Consider the following 27,149-nt stretch of genomic DNA (forward strand, 5'->3'; position numbering starts at 1 on the left):
GCATTCTAGCTGTCTTCTATCTAGGTGAGGATGGAGACAGCTTGCAGAGAACACATCTCACCCTCACGGCAGTTAGTCAAAGGAGGGTGGTGGTGGAAGAGAAGGATCCTTAAAAATACATTTGGAAAGTCAATTAGGGATCTAATTGCATCCCAACTGCCACATTGGCCAAGGGCTAGAAGAAAAGAGTTTTGCAAACCCGATAATGCCCAGTACTGACCTATCAAAGACTGATGAGTATTTGCTGATGTCAACAAATACAGCCCTCAGTTTGTAAAGCAAAAATACCACCACCACCATGGATTACATCTAGTTTCGAGAGTCAAAGTAAAACCATTTTATTAGCAAACCACCAGTTACACAAACTGTCAACCCAATAATGTTATTAGTATTACATACAAGTTTTACAAGACCATGAAATACATATACACTCCAATGAGACAAATGAAAAAAAAACTTCGGAAAATAAGTCAATTTCACAGAAAAGAGGTAGTGAACAATGATAAACGTTTTACTCAATTTCACTTCAAGTTCATTGTAGTGCAGAAGATTTTTTGGAAAAGGGATTTATACAACAAAGGGAATACGCAAACCTACAAAAAAGTTGGTTGTTTTGAGATGTCTTGGGGGTATATTGTATTTTTGACACTAGAAAAATCACATAAATAGAAGGAGCATCATACAACACATTCTTCAACAAATGGCCTTTTGATGTTCTGGCATTGCTGAAATTGGGTAACGCTGTTACCTAATTTTTGCTACAGCTCTGCTTTGTAAACCTTTTTCATTTCTCAAAAATAAAGCATTTTCTTTTTCATCTTCCAATAAAGATCTATGGCTAGGATTATAGGAAGTTTAAGAATGATAATCAGGTTCAGTATACAGGCACTTTGATCTGACAGTGTGTTCAGTGTTCACATACTATGAAAGCCTGTAAGTTAAACACAACACCAAACTCCACTTTAGTCCACAGGCCATATTTCCAATGAAATGAACTGGATTGTAGCCTAGGTTTCAAAGGTGTTGGAAAGACCTCCCCATTCACTGGAATAACTACATATTATGTCCGACTGACACCCAGTTCAAATTCATATGAATTAACTAAGTTCTGTTAGTCAATTAAATTTGCATAATGTTTGCATATCAATAAGATCAGTCACAATACAGAAAAAAGATCCTCTTTAGATGCACATATGTATCTTAAAACAAGTATTCAGATATATGGATTTGTACACTTCTGTGGGTGAGAAAGATGGAGAAGAGGAATGCCTCTTCTAAAATGTCATCTACAACAAGTAGTTTTGGAAATCCTTCCATTACCAGCATTTAAATATATTTAAAATCTCTTGTCAACTTTAGAAAAACCTTTTTAGTCTTATCCACTGAACCATTTGGGATGTAATATTTCATAAACTTTGTCTGATGTGTGTTTAATATTAAATATGCTTAAAATTCTTTCCTGGATTTGGAAAAAGTAGCTAAGTACTTCCTGCAGCTTGGAAAGTCAGAAGAGGTTTAACATAACTGAGATATCAGCTTTAAGGAGAAAGCACGGAACATGGACAGTTCACAGAAGAGAGACCCTTGTGTTTTTTACTTCCTTACTTCCACAGGAATTAAAAAGTGGAAAATTGTAGTGTTCACTTGGAACAGTTTAACTGAGGAAAAACCACAACTCTTCACACTTTTTTCCTCCTCAGCTATTTTGAAAGTCATGCCTAGCAGGGGGCAGGGAGGGCTGGTTGTTACTCTCCTCACAAAGGAATGACTGTATTTTTCAAATATTCACTTGTGCCAAGTTTTGCCATTATAGAAGTGGAAGTACTGCTGTTAGGAACACAAACCTCAGACCAAGTAAAACCTTTTGCAATGGTGACCTTGCTACTATAGAATTCCCTTTCCAACGAGGTCTACCATGTAGAAAGTCTTCAAGACAGCCCAGTAGCACCTTTCATCTGTTCTGAGCATCTTCAATGGTTAAAGGCAACTTTTAAATGTGCTCTTAATAATGATGTATTTTATTATATGGCTACTGTACAGTGTTGTATTATCATGAGAATTTTATTTGCCATTTTATCTCTAGGTAAACTTTCTCAGGCACTCTCTGTGGAAAAGCGGAACGGAGTGCTTACGAATAAACAGTGATAGATCTAACATAGAAAAGGGGTCTCTTCCCTTTTAAATTTCAACTCAGGGGAAAAGCGGGGAAGCTTCAGTTATTTTATTTGTGCCCTGCATTTCTGCACTCTTCTGAAAAAACACACTCCTGCCTTCATCCACTTTGGTTTTTCTAAACAGATATTAGATGGTGTTTATCTTGCACACAGTGCAGCTTCTGTATACATTTTCTTAAAATAATTCAAATTGCATAAACTTCAATACATTTCAGATTGTAATCTGGACTCTTCAGGGCAAATTTCAGGAAATGTGAAGACAGCACATCTATAAATAGTGTATGCATGTATGTGGACAGGTTTTGTAAAGCTGCATAACACAATCCTTTATTTGAAAGGGTTAAAAAGGCCAGATAAAAACATAATGAATCAATATACTTGATCACTATCTACTGCTTTTTTTAGCAGTAAAATGTTGTCTGCTTATGAGACAAATGTGACCAACAAGAGGTTCTCTTAAAATTTTCCACATTTCTACAGCAAATGTTTTGTTAACTCTTAGCATTGCAAATGAAAGAACAGAATTTTTATAGGGAAAGGGAGAACCCAAGACCTTATTAAATTCCTTCTGAATTTTCATTAAAGTCCAGAAATAATTTACAGCATTTCCTGGATCACAAAATAAACCAATGAAAAACCCCAACTTTTCACACAAAAACCCTTAGTCACATTATTCACACTTAAATAAAACAACATAATCTTGCAACAATTAGAACTCAAGACAAACAGGTTTAATGTAATCAACAAAAAATGCTTAAAACACATCAAATCCTCTTTTCGTTTGAAACTTCTCCATTGAAACATTGCATAAAACCCTGGGATTCTTGAGACTTTAACAGCGAGCCCCATCAGATCTAGCCAGTATTCCACATGAACTAAACATGTACGGTATGACACACACACCCATCCCAGCATCCTCTGCAATACACAGGAGTCTACATCAAAAACATGCATGTTCCTTGGCAGACAGGTTGTTGTGGAAAGGTGTCTCTGAAGTTAAAAAATCACCAGGTTGTTTTTTTTAAATTAAACTACCCAGGAATTCAGACTCCACTGGAGGTACAGAAGAAAAATACCAAGCTTTGGGGATAGGAATTTGTACCCTAAAGGTGGAAAAAAGTTAAAACTGGAGTGTGTAAGGAACAAAAATGCTTCATATACTAAACTTGGATGGGTGGAGGGATAAATAATACATTCCTACTAAGGCAATTAGAGCACTTTTTCAATGGCTTTAATTAAACTGCTTTAACAAGCATTTTCAATCTAATCGCTTTAATGTAAAGCTCTTAAAGCACAAACCCTGAAACCATTTTTGAATGGATACCTCCCACCCCGGAACACACACCCCAGGAATGACCAATGGTCCCCTGGCAGTGAATTAAGAATCATCTTTGGAACTTCCATAAAGCCAGATGCTGCTCCTTCTCTGCAAGGTTTCCTCTGTGACCCTAGTCAGGAAAACAAAATGCCCTCCCCCCCTTTCCCACACCCCATAATGAGTGAGCTTTAAAAGACTTTCAACTGACACTGCTTAAGGCTATTTAAAAATAATACACAATCCCATTGGGAATGAGCCCCTGGAGTTCTATGGAGGCAAAACCATCATGATAAATCATAGATTTTCACAGCAACTTCTTCCAAAATAAATACACACACTCTGAAACCTACCTAATCTTCACAGACACAGATGATCCAGTGGTGCACACACTTTGTACTACCTAAAGGTTTCCAACAGCCCTCTCCCAGAAACTAAGCTTCAGCTCCATCCCATCATCAGCCGAAACACAAAGAGGGGGGTGATCATATTACGCATGTAGAAAATTGCTCGGCAGTCCATAAAACACACTGGGTCTTCAATCAATCAAAACATAAACCAATTCACACAATTAGCAAAAGGGCAGTAATCAAGCCCCTTACTTGATGTCAACTTCAAAGCATCTATGGGGAAAAGAAACTCGCAATAGGTTTTTCCCATAACCAAACCATTACTTCCTAGCTGTGTTTTCTCCAGTGATAAATATGCTTGTGAACTAAAAACAATGAGCAAAACACCTTGTTAGGAAGCAGCAGAAAGGATTTTTCACCTTGAGCTGCAAAGGATCAGTTGTTTTTGTTTTATTTTTCTCAGTGGATGCAGAGTTTTTGGACTCTGGATTAAACACCATCCCTTTGTTTCCTGTTCATATCTGAAAGTGGTGATTTATGTGCTAGAACCGTGTTAGAAAGATGTAGGCATAGCAAGTATTCCCAATGAGGGTAACCTCTGTTTGGGTGGAACCAGTGCCACCCAAATGGCTGTATCCAACTGGAAGCAAAACTTAATCTGCATTGCGGCTAGAACTTCTTGGCTGCATCACTCATCACCTGCATGTAAACAGACAGAAACCAGCAGCAGTTCTAGAAATTTGCAAAGAAAAAGAGTGGATTCCACAGTATTCACAATCAGACACTTGGGTCAAGGCTTCCCAATCTGTGGCATGCATGGCACAATTTAGATAGGGAACATGGATCTGTTCCATGATGCAATTTAAAGTTGCATGCAGTCAGAATTCTGCAAGGAAGATATATTGTAAGATATGTATCAATTATGTCAAATTAGGGCATTTGACTATTTAGCTTGCATATTGCACTGTTTACTATACTCTGCTTTACATAAAGATGTTAGGGCAGTCAGTTGAGGAGCAGCGGTTGAGAACATTGTATGCTTCTGCATTAGAATACAGTCCCAAACAAACATGAAAATTATCATTAATTTTTAGGCATTATTTTGCACATTATTGAACGTGGTACTTTGATACAAGAGCATTTACGCCAAAAGATTTTACTTTCAAATGCCAGGAAGGGGGAGTGGGTGTCAGGTAGAAACTAGAACCCAAGTGGAGCACTCTACAGCAAAGAAGGTCTGGTGTACTTTGTTCTGTGCTGGAGGAATATACAATCTACTAACATCTTAATGTGAAACAGAGTATAGCTTGCATAATTTAGGTTTTGCTAAGCAACTATGCAAGGCTTTGAAGCCTCATCATCAATCACTCAAAATGTCAGTCGGTCTACCTTCTTGTCTTTCAGGATGACAGTCTGAAAAAATATTTTAGACCAAGAAGCTAGAAACTTGGTGTGTTTAACACAGATGCCAAAACACACACTTCAAAACCAGGTTTCTCAGGAGACTACATTTTGTTCCCATGAACCCATGGTTTTATATATGCCCCTAAGGGTTAGCTTTAGATTTCTGTTCATCAAAAAAAGGCTTGATATGAGAGTATCTGGCTCCAGACTACAACAATGTATATTGTTTTAATATTCATAATCTATCTGAAAGAAAAAGTTAGACTTCATGGCAGGTTGCCAGGAAATATCTGTGAACATTTAACACTGGAGATGTGTAGAAAAATGTTAGACTAGCTTAAGCAATAAAGAACAAAAATGATCAAAGTCAGTATTCCCAATTTCCCTATTTTACTTCCCTCCTCAAATTCAGTATAAAAAACACCACAAATTAGTATGCAGAATATATACACTTGATTACAATTTACACAAAAACACAAAAATCCTTAGTGCAAAAAATAAAGTTAATGAAACTCATGAATATTGTTATATATACACATATAAAAACTGAACCCTTTTGGAATAAGACATTTGCAATTATGCAGCAATATCATTAGTCTTTCTGCTTCATATTAAACCGGACTGATTACAAATGCAGCTATTCCCAAAACAAAATGGAAAATTAAGAAAACCTTGCAAGAGGTTTATGGCAAACAAGTTCCCTTCTGTCCACTTTCTCCCCTCCCACGCACACACAAAGACACATATGAACATTTAAGGAATTAGCTTAACAGTGCAGCAATTGAAGACCAAACTCACAAACATTATGGATTGCACATGGTAATTTGCTAAAGGCTCAGTATCAGTTTTTGCTGCGTTGACAAACTTGGAATAGAATTATTTCCTTCACCCAAACTCAGCCCTGTTTCAAATATTATTGCAGCGAAATACAGGGCTCTTTCCCAAACAGGGCGTAAAAATAGCACTTGCTTCAAATCTGAAGTAAGCCTCTAGTAGCTGAATCATCTTTGTCGTTACAAAAACAAAAGGTCTCTTTTCTGCATCTTCCCTTTCATGTGAAACAGTACTGAAGGTTAACAGCCAAGGCAGAGGCGAGGAGTAGCATTAGGGGCAGACTTTACCCCACAGCTATGAAGGCCCTGTGCTCTTTGGAGGGTCTCCTCCTGTGTTGTAGAAGTGATGCTCTCCGACCCTATCACTCAAGCTGGTGGAAGTGCTGGACAGCATCTTGGAGAAAGGTCCCTCTGGACTTGGCCCTGACCTAGGCTCAAGAGCCAATCGAATCCTCAGCGTGTGAAAATCGCTACAGTCCAGTATTGCAAGAGGATTCACAGCGCTCCTTGTGGCCTCAGCGGGATCTTGTGCGGGACATGAAGGTCAGGATTCGCCGGATACTGTCCAAGCGTTCTTTCAGGGACGTCATGGCAAGGAAGGGGAGCTGAGCTCTGCTCTCCAGGGGCAAGACAGCAAGGACCCACCAGCACCAGGCAGGACCATTGGGGTTGGCCTGAAAGAGAAGGAAGAGCCAGGGGTTATTCCAATATTTCAAACCCTGTCTTCTGCAAGGGGAAACTGGTTAGCTGAGCACGACATCAAAGATGATTGAAGAGCTATGCTATTTGTGCTAGGAGACCCTCAGTCTGTTCTCATGAGTCAGAATTTATTCTAAGTTTTCCGACCACTGCACAAGTAGTGTCCCTCCCACAATCTGTGAGCAATGCACGACAGGCAGGAAGAAAGGTAGGAAACAAGCCACAGAGAAAGAAACAGTATATTTTTCTCTGTCTGCAATGGCTTTTTTAATAAACAGCCTGGCTTCTTATTAAGCCCTGCACATTCCGTTGAACAAAATACGTCCACCAGAATGAACTTCCATTTACTCAAGGGATGTACAGAAATGCTGGTCTGTATTGGCCCGGGATAAAGAGTCAAAGAGATTAGATTTCACTTACACTGGACAAAAGAGGCTGAATTTCAAGAGCCCTGGAAGTCTGCAGTTAACACTGCCTGTGTGCCAACTGCTGCTCTCCCCAGTTAACAGGTGCTCAATCTCTACATTTCAGAATCAACATTACTTTTTTTCTACAGCTGTCAAATCACAGTTGACTTAGGGTGACCCCGTGGGATATTCAAGGCAAGAGATATTCAGAAGTGTTTTGACACTGCCTGCCTCTGCACATTGCCTGGACTTCTTTGGTGGTCTCCCATCCAAATGATAACCAGGGCCCAAGATTTGCTTCCAAGATCTGATGAGATTGTGCTAGCCATGTCGGCACTAAATGCCTTCTGCACTCTCTCTTCCCAAAGAGAAGTTTGCTCTATTCTAGGACTTCTAAGTACCATCACGGTGCACAAAACCACTATGAACTTGTTTACACAAGGTTTGCCAATGGGATCAAAGCAGATGTTACTTGCAGATGAGTGCAATTTTATGCCAGCTGCCCTTTTAGAGAAGGTGAACAGCTACTTCTAGATAAGTGACTCAGATCAGGAAGCACCATCTATGCAGTTCCCTGTTTCAGAGCTCCTCCCTGCTCTATCCAAGTAATGATTCCTCGTGGGTTTCCAATGCAACATTCCCCCTCATCTCAAACTGCTTTTATTTAATCTGGCATCAAAAATGGATCGAAGTGAGCTGAAATCCTGTTTCTGCACAAGAGTGATAATCCATACCTGGAGCTCCAAATCCTTAACAGGCATCGGACCAAAATGATTGAGGATACGACTCTTGAGTGCCAGCTTGAGAGAGTTAAACCACGTGTAGGCCTGGCTGTATACAGAATCATGGAGAACAATCAGCTCGGCATATTCTTCCCCCTGTACCTGGAGACAGCATAAAGTGGAAAAGCAGTTTTAGGTTGGGAATCTAAGGGAGAACCAATCACAATCACCCGAATCCAGAAGGCTGGATTCAGGGTATATGCCCTTCTAAACAAACCTACCACACAGGGTCATCATGAAGATAAAACAAGACAATGTATAGTATTCTGAAATCTTTGGAAAATGCTTATCTAGCTTCATGACAGGGCGGGGATTTGAACCTTGATCTTACTGATCCTAGTCCAACACTCTACCTATTTGCATTGCTCGAACAGGAAAAACTGTGGAATGGATTAATTTGGTGAACTGTAAAGCCATAACAGGGTACAAAAGTTTCCTCAGAATAGTTTGCTGAAGAGGAAGTCATACTGATTTTAATTTTAGGGACTTCACAGATGCATAATATATTGCACTCTTAACAGATAAGGTGATTTCACTGTTCATGGTATGATTGTTTCAATGACCATAATGGTTGCAATTGTACCAATGATTCATTTGTACTCTTAATATCAATGCAGTCCACCTACTTCATCTCAGTAAAATTAGGCCAGCATCCTGCACACTGCGATGGGGTGGGGTGGAGATGAAGGCCAAGCCCACAGACAGCTTGTGACTGATGCCAGATTCAAACCAGGAATCTCCCTGATCTCTGTCAGCGCTACACTGCACCAGCACGACTATCATTTAATTTTGGTCCAGAGTTTTAGCTCTGAATTCTAAGCTTTGGCTGACCAAATTGGCCCCCTTCCCACGGGCAATATCAAATAAACACTTACAGTTTGATCTTCGACGTACTCAATATCAGCTGTGTTGTACCCATCACGTTGGCTGTGCTGTATCACTTTGAACCTCCTCTTCCCGATACTGTCAACCACAGAGCGCCCGTCGGCAAAAAACTCCACGTTTCTTATCTCCAGCATACAGCCATAATCTGCAAATCTAGAACCAAGGGGAAAGCAACAGGTCTTGTTTCTAGCAGAAGTTCTTAAGCCAAAAGACAGAGTTATTCTGTCAAAGAAACACCTCACAGGGTCACTTATGGCTATCTATAAATCTGGATTACTTTTCTATGGCGGTCTGCTGGCTGCAAAGCCATGGCTTCTAAAAATACAACTTCAAGATCACCACGATAAATTAGTGAAGTTGAAACTCTAGTTCACCAAATGCTCCATATTTTCTTACAATTCTGCCCTAGAACTGCTACCCTGGGTGGGAATAAAGTGATTTTTTGAAGATTTTTAAAGATTCTTGACCTTTGCCTTAGCTACCTCTGGGGTCCCCCCCCCCCCATTCCCCAGCAGCAGGATTTCAGGGAGCATTTTGGATTGCTGAGGGAGAAGTCATGCTTTTTGTTCATGAAAATTGTAGGCAGGATCCAGTTCCATATTAAAAAAAAAGAAAGAAAACAGCATCCAAAACAGAGTGCTTAACCAAGAAATGACTGGGCAACACTTTAGCTCCAGTAGAAATTAGGTCCTAGATCTCACTGGAATCTTGGTTTATATACTCTGTATGTTGTACAGTCAATGCAAACTGCAAGATTCTTATCTAATTGTACTTAAATGAAAGCTTTTGTATGTAAAAAGTGGTTGTATGACTCAGTCTTCAAACTGTGTGCTTCATCTGTTACGCTCCCTTTTCTAAAGAAATGGTCTGAATGTATTTGTTTTCAACAACACCTACAACCTCCAGTGGGTGGGAAGCACGGCATACAGGGATTCGTAACTGGGAGGAAAAAAAATTAAGAGTACCAGCTTTTGTTGTGGGAAACAAGCATATTCAGGATGTTATCCTGATAATTACACTGAAGACTGTGAAATCGTGCTCAGCATTTAAAATCTACATCTTAAAAAGTCTCTGAGTGGATGGCATTGGACAAACTAAGCGTTGGCACATTTGAGGTATCTCGTACATAGCATCTGTCACAACACAATTTTAGCATCTGAAGTCTAGGTGACAACACTGTATGCATTTAAAGCCAAATCATTAAAAAATAATTCCTGAATGATGCACATAGTATTTTGCAACAAGGTATACTGACTGTGCAGCTCGAGCCCATAGTGTTAAAATCCCAGATGTAATGGGGCTATGCAAACAGATTTCATCAACCAAAAATGTAAGGCTCGTAGAGACCCAGGGAAGATTTAGAACCTCTTGGGATTCTGGCTGTCAAAGCGATGGAAGCTGATCTGAGGGGGAGACCTGAGGCAACAGCCAGCCAGCCACACTACTCCCAGGTCCTAGCGCTCTACTTGTTGTTGCACTCACCCTTTCACAGGGTCTCCAATACACATTCCAAATTGCTTGGTGCCAGTCTCCATGCATCTCCGGATCATCAGTCGATAACATGGCTCAAAGATGTGCAGCGGGCACGGGACAGTGGGATAGGCCATTGTACAAACGAATATGGGGACATTCTGATTCAAACTGGGGAACAAAATCACCATGTTATGCTCTGAATTCCACACAATTGCTTTTGCACATGCAGATAAAGGGAGGCGAGTGGCACCTCATGGCCTTTTGCCTCCAGAATTTACTACTTTCACAATGCCCATGTCTGCTCCTTAAAGGCACTTCATACATCTGTAGCCTACAAATGGTTATGCCACAGTAAATCCATTCATTTCTGAGGTGCTAGAAGACTCCGATTTTGGCTGCTGCTGCAGGTTGACATCTCTACTCTTCCAGAAATTCTTTTTGCTATCCTCATTAATAAAAGTCATTAACATAAGCAGCAGATGCAAAGCTCCCTTATCTTTCCAACACAGCATGCAATGCAAGAACAGCTCCTCTGCCTCCCTTTCTTCTGAGAGCAGGAGGTCTTTGCTGGCTTCAGGCACTTGAAACACAACTGAGGCTGAAAACTGAAAAGAGAACATCACTCGCCATGGCCCTATCCTAGCCACTTCCAATGCTGAATCTGTGGGCAAGCCAGTCCTGCAAACCTCTGCCTTTCCTGAACTATTAAAGGTTGATTATGTAATGACATACTCTTTCCTTATCTCTTGAAAAGGTCAATGAATTAAATAGCAGTGGAGTGTGTGTGTATGCATAGGAAGGAGTGGGGTGAAGGAAATACTCTCAAGGTAAGAACATACTTGGAAAGTTCAGCAATTTCCTCTTCATGAAGCTTTCTCCGTTCGGTCAATTCGTCAGGGAAGTATTTTGCAATTAACTCTTCCATCAGCACATTTTTACAGTGTTTCCTCATCGCCAAGCACTGAAGGACAAATGGGATTTCTCTCAGGCACAGTTTTGGCTATGGAAAGTGCTGCCCCAATTAAGAACAACTTCTGCTTTGTGCCCTGCTCTCCTAACTACTGGATCACAGAAAGGCCTTTGACTGAGTTTTGGTCCTTAGCCCCCACAGCCCAAGGCTGAGATGTGATGAGTCACTTGGGAGTCAACTGTTTGGGGGGAAGACAGGCCTGCCATTGCTGAATTCCTCCCTCACATTGCCAACCCCGACTTTGGCCACTGGATCAAACACAACAACTATAACAAACGGTGGGTCGTTCCTTGCTTTCTGAAAATACTGAAGGAGGAGAAAAACATCGTTTAGGCAACTTGCCAGTAACCTGTATGTTCTTCACAAAGGCCAAATAACTGACTCCATTTGAAGTTGGGAAAACCCTCGGGATCGATTACACTCAATGGCTGTTCCTTACCAAGCAGGAGTTTCCACCATTTGTCTTAGGAAAACCAAGTTTCTGGTTCTCACAGTAGTAAAAGATAACAAGCCTGTGTATAACTACTAGTGCAAAGGAGACAGCATGCCACTGCACTGGCACAAACAACACCTCTGTACACTGATGCAGGGTCACTTATGTTGGCGCCGGGGTGCAATATAGTCACGCTGCCTCAGTACTCCTCCAGGACAGGGGCCTGAGCCAAGGGGACGTTCCCAACTTCAGTTGGCTTCCTGATACCTTTTGGCCTGGGAATGCCCCTTTTGCTGGCAATACTATAAAGTGTGGCTGCATGGAATTGTTCCAGAGGCTATTGGGGATATCAGTCTCTTTTTTTGGCTTGCTATGCCACCACAAACCTCTTGGAAGTGGGCCAGGCTCTGCCATGCCTGGCTGCTGCTCAACCACTGCATCCCATAATGGATTTGGCTGACCACTATGCTGGCTTTTTTTCATGAAGAACAAAACTGGATTTGGAATGCTCACCAGTGTGAAGCCCCCCCAGCTCTTGTACGGGTAAGACAGGAAGCCAACTCTATTGCACCAATATTGCATTTATTTTCACATACCTCCCCCCTCAACCCAAGGCACATGTGGATGTCTGAAAAACAAACCAGCCCAAGCTTTACCTCTGAGAGCTCCTCCTTGCACAAGGGGCATTTGGGGTTGTGATCGAGGCATCTTTCAAGGCATTTCAGGCAGAAGGTGTGTCCACAGGGGGTGGTGATGGGTTCGTAGAAGAGCCTAGAACAGAGAAATTGGGGGGGGGGGGGGGTGACGCTATGTTGCAGCAAGAGTAATGGATAAAGTGGGAATTTCATTACCACTTTTATTTGGCAATAACCAACTGTCTCCTTTATGCGAATGGAGACATTTGAAACATTCCTCCAATGGGACAAAATATTAGCATTATAATTTGCATAGGATGGCCTTGGCATGCATTGTCAATTTAATTAGTCATCCAGTTATCTGCGCAGAAGCTGGTTCTAGACATACATGCTCATGTATGACCAAGAAGCAGAACCCTGGGCAGACCTGCCTTGATTAGTCCTCTTCAAAAGCCTGAATATCAGCATCTCAGTTTGGTACTGGTAGCAGGTTAGACTCCCTCCCCATTACACCCATGTACCTTTTCCCACATAAGTGATTGGCAATCATTCAGTTATTGAAGGAAAATAAGAGTTTGGTGCTGCAGTGAGAGAGGCCCCATGCTGATAGCTAACCCTTCATTGACGTACGAGTACAATGTGGTCCCCCCCCCCCCCCATATGCAGTTTGTTAATCTTGGAAAGCAGAAACAATGCAGTTGTGTGCATTCTAAACAGAGGCAATTACAGGCCACTGATTCATCCTGAGGGCACTTTCCTCCTCAGGTCACTCCCCAGTCTTTTTCATGTGTAAAGGCAGTCATGAAAGGGGTGATGCAATTCTACCATCATTCCATCTAGGGTTAACCTGAGCATTAGAAGGCCTGTCAGGAGGGGTAGGTGCTCCTGGCTTGGGAGTCCCGGGGCATTCCCTCCCTCAAGGTTGAGAACTGGATGTTAATTAGGAGTCATTTTTGAAAACCAGGCACGGTTGTGGTAAAAGGGTGGGAGGGGCGGGAGTCAAGAAGATTTATCTTCTTGAGGGTTAAAATTTGTAAAAAAAGAAAAGAAAAGATCTGTATAAGACAAGGGTGAAGAGCTAGCTGAAAATAATCTAGTTAATTTTCTCAGTAAAGCTGAAACACCTGGCAGGGAGAAGGAGGTTGGTTGAAGTGGGGAGTGAGTGGGGATGCTGCAGTTGGAGGAGTCTGCGTAGCAGTCGCAAAACCTGGAGAAGACTGCAGCTGTGGAGTTGTCAGTTGCAAAGGCAGCCAGGTGGCCATCTGTGCTCAGATACAACATGTAACCCTGTCTCTCAGCCACTGTCTTTGATAGGGCTTGATGTACACTGGGTGTGCATGCATACTGTGAAACTTAGTCTCTTCAGCTGTGCCACCCAAACCAAGATGCACAAGGTTGCAGGTTCTCCTGGCAGGCCAGAGGACAAGACTGCATATGTTCACAGAGAAAATTCAGGAGATGAAACTGATATATCTATTGCTAAGGAGATGGAACTGATACCTATTGCTAAAAAGAATTTGAAAGAAACACTCCTTGGTCGCCACAGGTATTCTGCAGGCGTTAGAGTTCACCATTCATTCACCAACTGGATGTAGGTCAGCTATATTTGTTACTTGGGCAGGCGAAAATAGGTTAATAGCAGCTTCTGCTAATTAGCTGGTAGGTCACTGGGTTATTGGTTCAAGGTTACCCGTCTGCAGGCATCTCTGCATTACATAACAGGCAACAACAGTAGCACAGGATTCTTTATATAGAATCAGATACCTGGTTTATTAAGGCCAGCATTGTTTACTTTGAATAGCAGCAGTTCTCCAGAACCTAGGGTAGATATGTTTCACATCACCTGTCACATGATCTTTTCATCTGAACAGGCAGTGAGTAAAACTTGGTACCTTCTGCTTGCGAAACAGAAGTTCTACCGCTGAACCACAGCTCCTTTCTCAATTAATATCAATAAGAACAGATGCCAGAAGTTAAGAGGTTTACGCACATGGCAAATCCATGCACAGATGTTTAGAGACACAGTCTTCTGCTTAATAAATCATCACAGCATTTGCATCTAGGCAAGCAGCAGATCTCAGATCCGCCCTCTTTCAGTTCTGTCCCTCCAAATTCCTCTTCCAGCCTTAACGGTAGCAACGGCACCTCTGTTAACCATTGCTAAAGATTACCATGGCTGCATTTTATACCAGGAACACATCATAGGTTTTCAGGCTGGGGAGTACTACATTTTTATTTGCCCACCTACAAAAAATAATGAATACCTCATGCACAGTGAACACTCCAGGTCAGAAGGGTCGACAAATCCAAACAGACCACAGTTCCCAGCTCTGGTTCCATTTTCATCATTTGGGTCTGTTGAAAAAGACAACACCACAGACAAGGTAAGTCACAGAACCAGAAAGAGTGAACATTGTTCCAAACACTGTCCACTGTTCTCAGGTATCTGAACTAACAACCACAGCCAATGGCTCCAGTTTCTCAACAAAAACGCCTATTTCATAATTTGGAAAAGTCAGATGCTTAATGCTAATATTTTAATGTCTTAGTTTATCTGCCAATGTCATATCCCAGCAGGCATTTAAGAGTAAATTTTCATGCTACAGGGGGGATGAGTAGCATTCTGCACTGTTCTATTTAAAACTTCAGGGGAAGGTTCATTGTTTTGTCCCCTCTTTTTTTAAAAAAGTTTCTTGCATGTAGTAAAATCTCCCTGTGATGAATTAATTGCATCATTAAATAATTGGATTAACAAATGAATTGGAATTATTTGATGGTTCTAATCTTTTTTTTCCTGTTCCGCAAGACAGTATGAACACTGAAACGCCAGACTTCCCCCTCCACCTGCAATCTGAAGTGGTACGGTCTACCACCTTGTTTTACACTTTGAAAACTAGCCCTTTTCTATTTTATTATGCTTTCTGTAAACAGTTCCACGTTTTCCTGAGCAAACTCAAGGCCGCAGAAGGGAACACTCAGCAACAGTAACCATGAGGGGCTACCTGAAGGCCCACAGAAAAATGTATTTTTGCAAAAACATTCTTGAAAGTGAGAGTTCCCCATTGCATTTTTAAATTCAGATATTCAGAGAGAAGAATTGGACTTATGCCTGAAAAAGAATTAAGTATCTTACCCCTTTTCATAATTTTGCTAGGCATATTGGCATCTGGTGGCTCCTCAGAGCAACGCTTCCTCTTTAAAAGTTGGCATTTCTCAGAAATAAGAAGGGCAGGCTCTGGCACTGTTGGAGGGCTGTCCTTGTCACCCGCAGTGTCTTTTTCGCTCTCTGACAATGGGGCGGATTTTCCCAAACTGCCACAGTCTACCTCTTTCGGATCCTCAGCAAGACGCTTGTTCTGTTCTACGCTGACCTGCATGAAAAAGACAGATATTCTTTCAAACCTGCAGGTCTTCAAAAAGGACATTCTTCACAACACTTTGTAAAAGTTGGAACAACTAATGTTCAGCTTGGTCTTAATAAGAGGCATCGCATAGCCACTGTTTTTTTTGTGCCATCATCGCTACATAATTTACACACTCACCCCCACACTCAGAATACAGTCTGACATTACAAGACCAAGAAGGAAAAGCCAGATGGAGCTGTGCACCCAGCAGGTTTCATGTGTAGGAGAAGGAAAATAAATCCAGTTCACCAGATAAAAGTCTGCTGTTGAAACGAAGGAGTGGGGAATCAAACCTGGTTCTCTAATGTATTGTCAAAGGCTTTCATGGCCGGATTCAACTGGTTGCTGTGGGTTTTCCAGGGTGTGTGGCTATGGTCTGGTAGATCTTGTTCCTAATGTTTCGCCTGCATCTGTGGCTGGCATCTTCAGAGGTGTATCACAGAGAGAAGTCTGTTACACATGAAAGCCCAGAAAACCCACAACAACCAACTGGTTCTCTAAATTAGAGTCCACTGCTCCCAACCACTACACCCCACTGGTGAAGGGATTCCCTGGAAATTCTGTCTCATTCATGACCCCCAATTAATGATTAGTGACTTGTTGCTCACAACACTGAATGCAGCCTGACTACCACACTATCTCCAGCTCTAACCATTATCATGACATATCCATAACCAAGCCAAAACAGGAACTTTATCATTACTGTTAATTACTAGTGCTGCTAGCTTCCAGGGCAGTCACTGCTAGCTTTGCGGATGGGTTGCCTTGATGTGGGCTTCCCTCCTGCACTTCTGAGTCAGATCTCAGGAATGAAGCAAAAGTCTGCTCCCGGTCACCCTAAGCACGTTGTGCAGGAAGAAATCCTTCATAGAACACCCAGCAATTCAGAAAAGTTTCACAAACAAGGTGAGGTGCTGAAGATATACCTGGTTTATACCTATTCAGGCTGCTGGTTGAAGCTTACACAGTTGAATGCTCCTCCATAAAAAGCAACTCCCCCCCCCAATCCCTCAAACAAACAAAACACCCTGCACACAGAAAGCTAGCATTCCAGGTTTATATACGTTCAGGCTGCTGGTTGGAGCTCACATTGTTAAATGATCCGCCATAAAAAGCAAGAACACCCCCACCATGAACACAGAAAGCTAGAATTCTAGGGAGAAAATAGGACTTGACCCCCTTCCCCCTGACATACTAGCTTTAGGTGTTCAGGAAACTGGAAGGAGGTTTTGAAGATCACTCAGTCATGCGAAACCCACCCCCCCCCTTTAAGGTGTCAGGCAGAAAACAGGCTTGACAGTTCTTTGCTGCTTGGGAGAACTTGGTTGTCGTTTCTGTATCACATTCAAACATATCGGACATTAAATTTTGAAAGATAGGTTACCAGAGAGAAGGAGTCACCCCATCAGATCCCAAGGGTAGGGATCTGTTCCCTTCTCATGCAGGGATGGAAAAATTTATAAGCAGAGTTGGGATCCAACCAGTTCTCACCACTTCTCTAGAAGTGGCTACTAATTTCTTCTGAGTGCCGAGAAGGGGTTACTAAAGCAACCTCCCTGCCCAATAGGGACTGGAGGCGTGTGTGTGCAGCGACGCCACTGTTCAAATCCCACTACCATCGGAACCTGTTATTAAAATTTTTGGATCCCACCACTGCCTATAAGCGCTATGGCACCAAAAAATGGACGACTTAACCTTTTGCCTCAAACTTTCTTGCTGACCAGGAATGCCCCCAAGAGGGCTTGGGGGGAGGGGTGGGGCGCAAGGAGAGAGAAAGATCTGACAGGTCCAACACAGGCCACCCAAGACAGACACTGGGGGACAGGCAAAGAATAACAAGGCTGTCTGTGGAAGAGCCATTGTTCAGTAGAAACACTAATGCTTCACACATCAGGACTCAGATTTGATCCCCAGCAGCTTCAGTTTGGAACGGGCTCTGCCTCTGAAGCTTTTGACAGCCACTGCACGTCACAATAGACAATGCTACCCACCCCACCCCAGGGATAATGGTTGGTCTTGGTACAAAGATTCCGCAAACTGAGTAGCAACAAATTTAATTTGTTCCAACACCAGCTTAGATTGTAAAGACACTGTTATGAATGGGCAGTTTAGAGGAAGAAGGGGAGAGGATATTTTCACAACACAGAATGGGGTATTTTTTAAAGACATCTCTCTTGTCCAGGATTTTAATAATGGACTTCGCATTAACACCCCTCACACCAAAGAGAACACGCTTCCCTAAGCAGGGCTCATAAAGCCATTCTCACAGTTCAAGAGATTCAAACAAAGCCTGCTCTGGAAACTCAAGTAACCACCCTTGATGAGACCAGAATCAAAATCTGTTCTGTAATTACTTGCAATATTCAAAGTCCTTCACAAACATTATCACAATAATCTTTACAATAATTCTTGCTGTATCCATTTGCATAATCCTCATATTGCAGATGGAAAGACTGAGGCTACCAAGTAAGTCTGTGGAAGATCAGGTTGAAAGCACCTTTCCAGATCCCAGCTCGTTCTCTTAACCACCATGACACACCCACCCCTTGTCCCCTCTTCAATCCCAAACCCTCTGCCAAGGTCTTCAGATCATACACTGTAATTGCCAGGAGACCTCACAGTCCTCTAAAGAACATCACAATTACTTTCACATGGAAAAAATTGTGATATGCACACATATAACAGGCTGCTCTTTCTCCACCCCACCCCCAACAAAAAGGAACAATGTGTCTGCCCCTCAAAAAAACCCCTGCACTTGAAATAAATTTGCTATTACGAACCACAGGTCAAAATATGAGCTTTACCTTGAGCAACCTCTGCAGACTGTGGCTGCTGCCTCCAGATCCTTTTGAATTTAAAAGGTTCGCGCCTGCCAGAATGGCCAATTGGCAGGGGCTGATGGGAATTGTAGTCCATAACATCTGGAGTGCCAAAGGTTCGCCACCACGGATCTAGAGTAACAGGACAACAACTGAGGGTATTGGGCAAACGTTCCTGAGCATCCCCCGGGATACACGAAAATAAACTAAGGAGAAGCTGCGTTATAAAACAAATAGGAATACTTCATTATTCAATTCTTCCCTTGCAATCTTGGGGGGAGGGGCTAGGGGTTCACAGATCAGTGATGGAGCACTTGCCAGGCACACACAGGATCCCCTGTCTTCAGCAGATCAAAAAAAAAACAACGTGAAAATCACTGGGCAGATGCTACCATCTGAAAACTATTAACTTCATGAATGCAATGTTGGTCTCAACCGCTTGGCAGGTCCCCAGGGTCACAGGCAAAGATCCTTTAAATGGAGATGGTGGAATGGAACCAAGGACCTTCTATGTGAAAATTGGATTCTCTTCCATTGAACTGTGGCCTCTCTCTTCATCTCCCAGCCTTGAAGTTGGCTGAAAAAGTCAAGATTCGTAACAAGGGAGCAGAGCTTGGGATCAGGGGACCAAACTGGAAGTCCACAGAGGCAGGACTGAACCACTGGCCCTTCCAAGGCCAACCCCTACTCTGCACCATCTCCCAAGTGACAACTTAGTGCTTTTCTTTCCCTCTGACCACTTTCACAAACTTTTCATGCTGGATTCATCTGCAGAATTGGTACCTCCTAGGTCAACTGGCATTAGTACTAGGCACTGGGCCATGATGAGTGCACCTGAAAGTTTGCATTTGGAAGGCCTCACAAAAGCACAGGTTCTGTCACCGGTGAACAGTTTTGTCAGTTCACTGTATTTTACACACAAAGTTGTGAAGTCCAGATGCTCATACAGTAATTCCGCTTACAAGAAGCTCATTTTTTATCCTAACAACCTCCTCCAAGCAATGCAGTTTTATATTTCTAGGGTTTTTGCAGGTTCTTGCTCAGGCACAACAGAAGAACCAACACAACATGATGAATGACATACCGATGGTACAAGAATCCATGTGACAACAAAGAGGGAAGAGGGAATACAGAACATGCCGGCAAATAAGAAAAGCATGTGTTTGTTAAGACACATTTATTTATTTTATTGGATTTATATCCCGTCCTATCCCCGTGGGGCTCATGTGCTCCAATCGCAGTGGCGGTGAACCTTTGGCACTCCAGATGTTATGGACTACAATTCCCATCAGCCTCTGACATCATGGCCAATTGGCCATGCTGGCAGGGGCTGATGGGAATTGTAGTCCATACCATCTGGAGTGCCAAAGGTTCGCCACCACGGTCCTATCGAATACATCACAAGGAATAGCCATTCCCCCCAAAAAACTTATATAAAAATTGAGCAACTTTTAAAAGTTGGTATAGGAGTTGGCAAAAGGAAGGTGGGAGAGGCCTGTTAGTGATGTCACAAGCACTAGTCAATAGGCATCCCCAACAGCCAGTTCTCCCTTGATATACTCTGACTCCTAGCAAAAACCTGCTGAGCCAGTTACTCAATGCTCACCCAGGACATATTTAAACGCAGTGATGATTATATCAAGTTATGTCTACCGTTTAAGATCTTTAATTGTGCTTGTGACCAGATCCAATCTCTAGAACATTTAAAAAAATATTTTCTTTGAAAAATAAAGAGGATGAAAATATAAAATGAAGACAACATTCACAAAACATGTGAAAACACAAAAAAGATAAACAGCTGGGGAACAAAAGACTTACAGAGCTGAACCTTTGAATACAGGAGTCTGACATGCAAACTGAACAGCTAAGAAGAAATTTACATCTATTTTTAAATTTGTGATACCCATTTTGCCTAAAAATTAGGATGCTGGATGCCATTCAGAGTGATGGCTGAAAAAGCGCAGCAACGCTAGGTAGACGATGTTACATTTACAGATCGGTCACAAGAGACAAAGAACTTACCCGCTGAGCCTCTGATTGGGCTGTTCTATTCCCGACATCCACATCAAGGCAAAACAAAAATTCGTATAAAGCTTCTTCGGTCTTCCCAAGGTTAGCTAGGGCTTGCCCTTTCCGTAAGTGACCCTACAAGAGGGAAGAAAGGGTTTATTTGCTATGCACTCCTACCAAATGTCAACACTTTGGGCTGAAGTAGAATTATTGGTAATAACGACACAGCAAGTGGCACATTCACATCTGAACATGGGAGACTGGGACTAAACTGTTACCCAGCTGGCTTTCAGTGGGCGGTCTTCGGAAAACAGCACTGTTCTCAGCCTAGGCTACCTTGCAGGATTATTACAAGCACCAAGTAGACAAAGTATATCAACTGGGTCATCCCAAGCAATGACCTTAGCAAAAAAATCTCTGCTTCTCTTAAAGAGGGAGTGGGTGCAAACTCTTTATAAACAAAAACATATCCAAAAATAAAACTCAATTCAACTGAATGAAACACCATGACAATGAGTCATTGGATATTAAGCTAAATACTATCATACTTCAAGTACGATGCTTTTAATTTTTCATTTGTTTTTTAAAGGTGGGATACTTTTATGCATATGGGTTACAGACAGTCCTGGATTTACCTATAGGCTTAACACCCTGAAGCCTTGGGTCTCAAAATCTAGGGGGCCTCCAGTGAAAGTGTATAATATTTTTGACAGTCACAGGCCTTTCTTTCACATGCTGTCATAATGCACTGTAGTCTCTAAACACCCCTTCAATAATTTTATTTGCACTCCATTTCAGAGTAATACTGTCTTAAGAGGATAACTCGACTCTAGAATTTTATTCCTATATTGATTTTGTCCTGTGAGGGGTCTCACAAAGTGGAATAGCCTAGGCCCTGTCTTTAGCTAAATCCAGCACTGGTTACAAGTGTGAGTTTAAAAGCCAACCTACATTTTAAGTACTTAAGGTCTGGGCTATTTGTTAGCCCAGTGGTGGCGAACCTTTGGCACTCCAGATGTTATGGGCTACAATTCCCATCAGCCCCTGCCAGCATGGCCAATTGACCATGCTGGCAGGGGCTGATGGGAATTGTAGTCCATAATATCTGGAGTGCCAAAGGTTCGCCACCACGGTGTTAGCCCCAGAACCCACAATGAGAGCTAGAGTGCTGTAGTAGTTAGTGTTGGACTAAGATCTGGGAGACCACTGAAGTTCAGTCTAACTATCCCACAGATGTGTCACTGGAAATGTAGCCTGGTCAAAATCTGAGTTTTCTGCACTCCCCACCCCCCATATGGGCAGCCACCCTGCCCCACCACAACCAAACTACTTTTTTTGCACCAGGGCTTGAAGTCAGTGTATGGACCTGGGGAGAAGGAGGAGGGGAGTGGGGGGGGGGGCGATATTCCATCCCCCACATGACTAAATGGCTGCAGCCTGGGGATATTTGACCCCATCTGCGGGGGTAGAAAGGCAGGGTATAAATAAAGTAAATACATTTCAAATGCCATTGCTTAGTCCTGAAATACAGACGACCATAGCCATAAACTCTGAAGCATGCTTTTGTATTTTATCGGAGAAACTCTTGTTGCTGCTGAATCATAACCACACCTCTGAGAACTCACCTTCAACCAGGATGGCTGGAGTCTGCAGGCCATTTCTGCATCATGCAAGGCTTCTTCGCAACATTTCAAAGCAGTATTAATCTGGGACCGGTTGCTATATAACAAATGATCATTGGGGGCTGTAAGTAATGGAAACAGTGACTCAGTACAACTATTAATTAAAACTATTGATGTATGCTTGTATCCTTCAGAGTCACCTCCTTACTCAAATGTCTTGGGAACATCCATTATTTAAGTTTAAAATTAGCTACTGCGCTCTCTCTGGGGAGCTGCCACTGAGAACCATTAGTCTTACACAAGCACTTCCAAGTTGTTGCATAAAACGCAGAGGGCAGTAACTCACTGAATGAGCTGCCAGATCACAGGAGCATCCTGTTCCTGGAAACCAGCAAAAAATATTCCAGGTTTTTCATAACTGCTCTGGGGTGGGGTGGGGGGTATAAATACGGGAACTTGACATTTAAAATTGGCTTCTGGTTTACACAAGCACAAAACCCAACCCACTCGAAAAATAGTTTTATGTGTAAGCATTACACAATACGAACTTTTCAGGGCTGTTTTCCTATGGCCAATTTAAAAACAGGTATATTCAAAAAGTTTATGAAACAAATCACCTCTAGCTAACCATGTCTGGGTGTACAATTCTCCCCTGGGTGATCACAAGTTTGTAGGAAACTAGCACCCTTGTTTTAGAATTGCTTTTTGCTTCTCTGGTTTTTAAAAATAGAAATCTAAGCAACTGGTAACTTCACAGGCAAGTTACATGGCAGAAACCAGGCAATCCATAATCCCACATTGCAAATGATGAATCAGTACAGGGTTATGAAACTAAATAATGAGATTTTAGAGAGTTCTATGCTTCTGTGCTGCCCCTTTCAGGTGAGTGGTATCAACACCTGTCTACAGTTAAAAGAAGAAAAATGCACAGACATTGTGAAAAGAACATTTCACAGATGCTTAAGAGAAACCAGGAATGTGGAACCATCAGTTTGTCAAATCAGGTAAAAGGCATTTCCCTTCTATACCCCCCCCCCCTCTTTGCAATCATCTCATAAATGCCCCAGGCTACTCTAAGTTACAGGATTTTCCCTTCCTCATTAAGAGAGAGGGACAACATCTCTCTTCACAGGCAAAATTCATCTCCAGAAATAAAAGCTATGCCCCCATCAAGCAAGTGACCAACAGTGAGTCACTGGCAGTCAGGCTACGCAAGATCAAGCCCTCTAGTAGGAATACTTTCAGAAACACAACCCTGTTTCTCTGTCACTTCCCTGGTTACACAACCGTCGGAGGGGGGAAGGGAGCTGAGTCCAGGCTATCACGCTTATGCAACAATACTGGTCTTCCTGAACTACTTCCACTTCGGACTAAACAGATAGATTTTTGTGAAAGTTAAAGAAAACGGGCACATGTTTCATAGGTGGGGAGGGGGTGGTATTTGATAGATTAGCCCCTTCGCTAGTTTGTTCACCTACTAAAAAACAAAAGGCAGGTGTGGCAGATACAATGGCTGGCTATCCATCTAAATCTGCTGGAAAGCAACAAAATGAACCTGGGGCTGGAAATCCATCAGGTTCATTCATCCGGTTAGCCTCCCCGCAACATGAATGTTTCTTTTGTCCCTACTAACCAAAGAAACAGCAATCTCACACTTCCAACAAGATTTCTGGGAGGGTAAGAGCTTTCCAGAGTCACAGCTCTCTTCTTCAGGTACAGCTACAACATATCTGAAGAAGTGATCTGTGACTTACAAAAACTCATACCCTGCCAGCAATTTTGTTAAGTCTTCAAGGTACTACCGGACTTTTGCTCTTTTCTGCTTCTACAGAAACACACAGCTACCCATCGTGATCTATTTTCAACATGCTTAGCTGACCAATGTGGTATAGACCAGGGGTAGGGAACCTGCGGCTCTCCAGATGTTCAGGAACTACAATTCCCATCAGCCTCTGTCAGCATGGCCAATTGAGCTGCAGGTTCCCTACCCCTGGTATAGACCATTAGGTACTACTACTCAGAAGGCATCTTTCCCCAGCTGTTCAGTATTATGTTGGGTGTTTAGATGCTGCCTTTCCAGAGCCTTGCTTGGGGTAGCTCAGAAGCAAAATCCATATAATAAAATCATAAGCTCTAGTTCTTATCTGCTGCAAAAAGATGCAGTACAGTTACTGACCAAGGTCAGAATTTGCTACACTTGGGACAAACTTTGCAGGAATACCTTGGGGCTCCTGAAAGATTAACGCTTTCATTCCTGCATGAACGTGAATTCACCCAACAAGATGCCACCAGGCTCTCGTTTGTTTGTGCTAGCGCCCTTTTAATTCAGTTGCCCAGCTGGCAAGCCCTAGCCCTCTCCTTTTTCTAAGCACAGAGAGGCAAAGTCTAATCTGCCAAGTTTCCGCATCTTAAAAAAGAAGTAGTACCGGTAGTTAACAAAAACAGCAACGCTATCTCTATGGGGCTGGGAAAGGCGTAAAAAGTTGCCAGTCTTCAAAAGTGCCGGTTCCTTTCTTTACCGAATGATTTCTATATAAGAGCAACGACTATACATCACGGAGACGAAGGTTCGCTGCAAGGAGTCGGGAAAGGAACCGAGTGCACGTGTGAACCGGCGAACCCGAAAGCCACGGGCTGCCCAAAGGTGGTCGCAGTTACCTAAGCTGACGGCCTCGTTGTACTTCTGCAGGGCGGCTTGCAGCTTCTTCTCCTTGTATAAGCGGGTCCCCTCGTGGCGGAGCTGCGCCGCCCGGGCTCGGCGAGGGAACCACTTGGCCAGCAAGTTGCTCAGGATGACGTTGACCCGCAGCCGCTGCTGCCCCCCGACGCCGCCCGGCCAGCACCAGCCGCACGCCGCCGCCCGCTCCAGGCACGGCTTGCAGAAGGTGTGCCCACACAGCAGTGACACCGGCTCGTGCAGGAAGCCCTGGCACTTGGCACAGCCGAACAGCTCCCAGCCCCGGCCGGGCGCCGGAGACCCGCCGCCCGCGCCGCGCACATTGCGCGCCAGGCAGGCCACCAGCGCGCCCAACTGCTCGGCCTGCAGCTGCCGGTGGCGGGAGGCCAGCCGGTAGAGCCGCAGCGCCTCGGGCAACTCCCCGCCGTGGGCCAGCGCGTCGGCCCGTCGGAGCAGTCCCTGCCACTCGGGCGGCCGCATCCTGAACGATGCAACAGCGATGCAGCGGGGCAAGACCGGCGCGCCTGGCAGAGGTAAAGGTAGAGGGGTATCTGGCTGCTGCTCCTGCTGTCTCCGCCGGCTCAGGGTCCCTGGAGAGCGCGGACGCCGTCCCAGCAGCCCGGACGCCTCCCGACCCCGCCGCCGCACCACGCCCTCTGCCCCATCCTCGTCCCGCCGGCCACGCGCCTCTCCTGGAACTACCGCGGCGCAGGGAAGCGTTATATAACAGCGGGCCACGTGGTCTCCCCCGCCGCCGCCGCTCATTGGACGGCGCCCGGCTGCTGCTTACAAAACCCAGAGAGTTTTGTAACGGGCTGTTGCAACTCCGCGGGGAGAAGGAAGGGGGCGCTCTTGGCGGGCCCCTCCCTGGCACCGAGGTTCGCGGGGTTGGGGCGGAAGACCCACCCGGTTAGTTGTGTGGCCAGTCTGTCTATTGGTTGGTGGTCTCTTCCTCCCATGCCATGTCCTCCTCATGGGGCGAGCGGGTGGCCACTGCGTGTCCAAAGCGCGAGTAGGGTGGGCGCTGGTCGTGGGTGAGCCCTGGGATAGGCGGAAGGTCGCCCTGGCTGCCTCCTGTACACCCAGCCCTGTTTTCAACTTCTTCCAGTGCATTCCCCATCCCCACTCCTGGGGGAACTTCTGTCTTTGGGGCTCCCCAGAACTAGCGAACTCTTGCACACCACTCGAACCCCTTTTGCATAACGGAGTTCACGGGGAGACCCCATTTGGGGGGAAACGAAGGCTGACCCCCGACTTTTGGAAATCGGGACTCGATCTCATTTGTACAGAGCCGCCTTGCCGTTTGCACAGCTGCGACTCGGCTTCTGCTTCTTGGTCACGCTGCAGGAGTGACTCCGTGTTTGGGCGACGCGGAATCTGGGGGCCTGGCCTGCAACCTCTGCACCTGGGCAGGTGCGGGGGAAGGTCACTTTTGGGATTTATTTGCGGGAAAGCGAGTTATCAATCTGTAGTCGACTTCCACCCTACCTGTAGAGCCTCAGAGTTACGCCGCCTGAAAGGGTGGCGTAATTCCATGCAGCTCAATAGGGGGTTTTCAGGCGGCTGGGTGTCTTTTTTCTTTTTGTCTATATCCCTGTTCTGCAGGAAAGCCCTCTGGAGGCGACACAGCTGTCCCCAGCTGCAGAGCCCTTCAGATTGGGCTGCCAGTGAATCATTTGGTACAGTGCAAGTCTATTGCCTTCATTGAACCCTCATGTATAGTTCAGTTTTGCATAGCTTGTGGAAAGCCAGGAGAGTTTCCTGACCACCTCATGCAGGCCTCCTGTAAGTAAATAAAACAATACATAATTATGTTAAACAATGAAACTGTTGTAATTGAAAAACCTAACAGCCGCTACCAGAAGCAGCCTAAAAAACTCTCATAGAAGCAGAGATGAGAGAACAAAAACTATGAGAACAGGAAAACCAGCCATACAGATTCAAGCAGCATTCAGCTACTAGCAGGCATATTCCACATGGTCGGATTTCAGCACCCCGCAGTCAAATTCTGAGCAGCGAATTCTGTGTGCGATCACTGATTGCTGTAACTGCAGAGAATGTTGTACCAAAGAGCGAGGAGCCCCGCTAACTTTCAAGATGATCTGCTCATATGAATGCCGTCTCTAGTTTTGCAGATCTGCTAATGAGGTTTTTGCCCTCAAACATTGTGCCTTATTGAATGCCCAGGAATGACCCATTTCATCAGGGTGCATTGTGGGGAAATTTCAGCTCGATTTGAGACTTGAAACTCAATTTC

At 43.9% G+C, this 27,149-nt stretch overlaps 1 protein-coding gene across 1 annotated transcript; it reads right to left on the reverse strand.

Moving 5' to 3' along the window:
- Positions 1-317: 317 nt before the first annotated feature.
- LONRF3 (LON peptidase N-terminal domain and ring finger 3) lies at positions 318-25,572 on the reverse strand. Its single transcript, XM_048514452.1, has 11 exons — positions 24,874-25,572; positions 22,219-22,337; positions 20,606-20,728; positions 15,494-15,731; positions 14,625-14,715; positions 12,382-12,496; positions 11,162-11,283; positions 10,332-10,490; positions 8,840-9,002; positions 7,917-8,066; positions 318-6,750 (listed from the first exon to the last, which is right to left on the reverse strand). The coding sequence occupies exons 1-11, from the start codon at positions 25,370-25,372 to the stop codon at positions 6,592-6,594; spliced, it is 1,938 nt and encodes a 645-aa protein (XP_048370409.1). The 5' UTR covers positions 25,373-25,572; the 3' UTR covers positions 318-6,591.
- Positions 25,573-27,149: the final 1,577 nt, after the last annotated feature.

This window comes from Sphaerodactylus townsendi, linkage group LG13, assembly GCF_021028975.2.
Source record: "Sphaerodactylus townsendi isolate TG3544 linkage group LG13, MPM_Stown_v2.3, whole genome shotgun sequence".
Lineage (NCBI taxonomy): Eukaryota > Metazoa > Chordata > Lepidosauria > Squamata > Sphaerodactylidae > Sphaerodactylus > Sphaerodactylus townsendi.

Coding starts and splice junctions, on each gene's coding strand:
- LONRF3 (XM_048514452.1), bottom strand. CDS start 25,372: ATGCGGCCGCCCGAGTGGCAGGGACTGCTCCGACGGGCCGACGCGCTG. Junction 20,729..22,218: donor TCCAGCCATCCTGGTTGAAG/GTGAGTTCTCAG, acceptor TCCCTCTTGTAG/GGTCACTTACGGAAAGGGCA. Junction 8,067..8,839: donor AGTACGTCGAAGATCAAACT/GTAAGTGTTTAT, acceptor TGCTGTCTCCAG/GTACAGGGGGAAGAATATGC.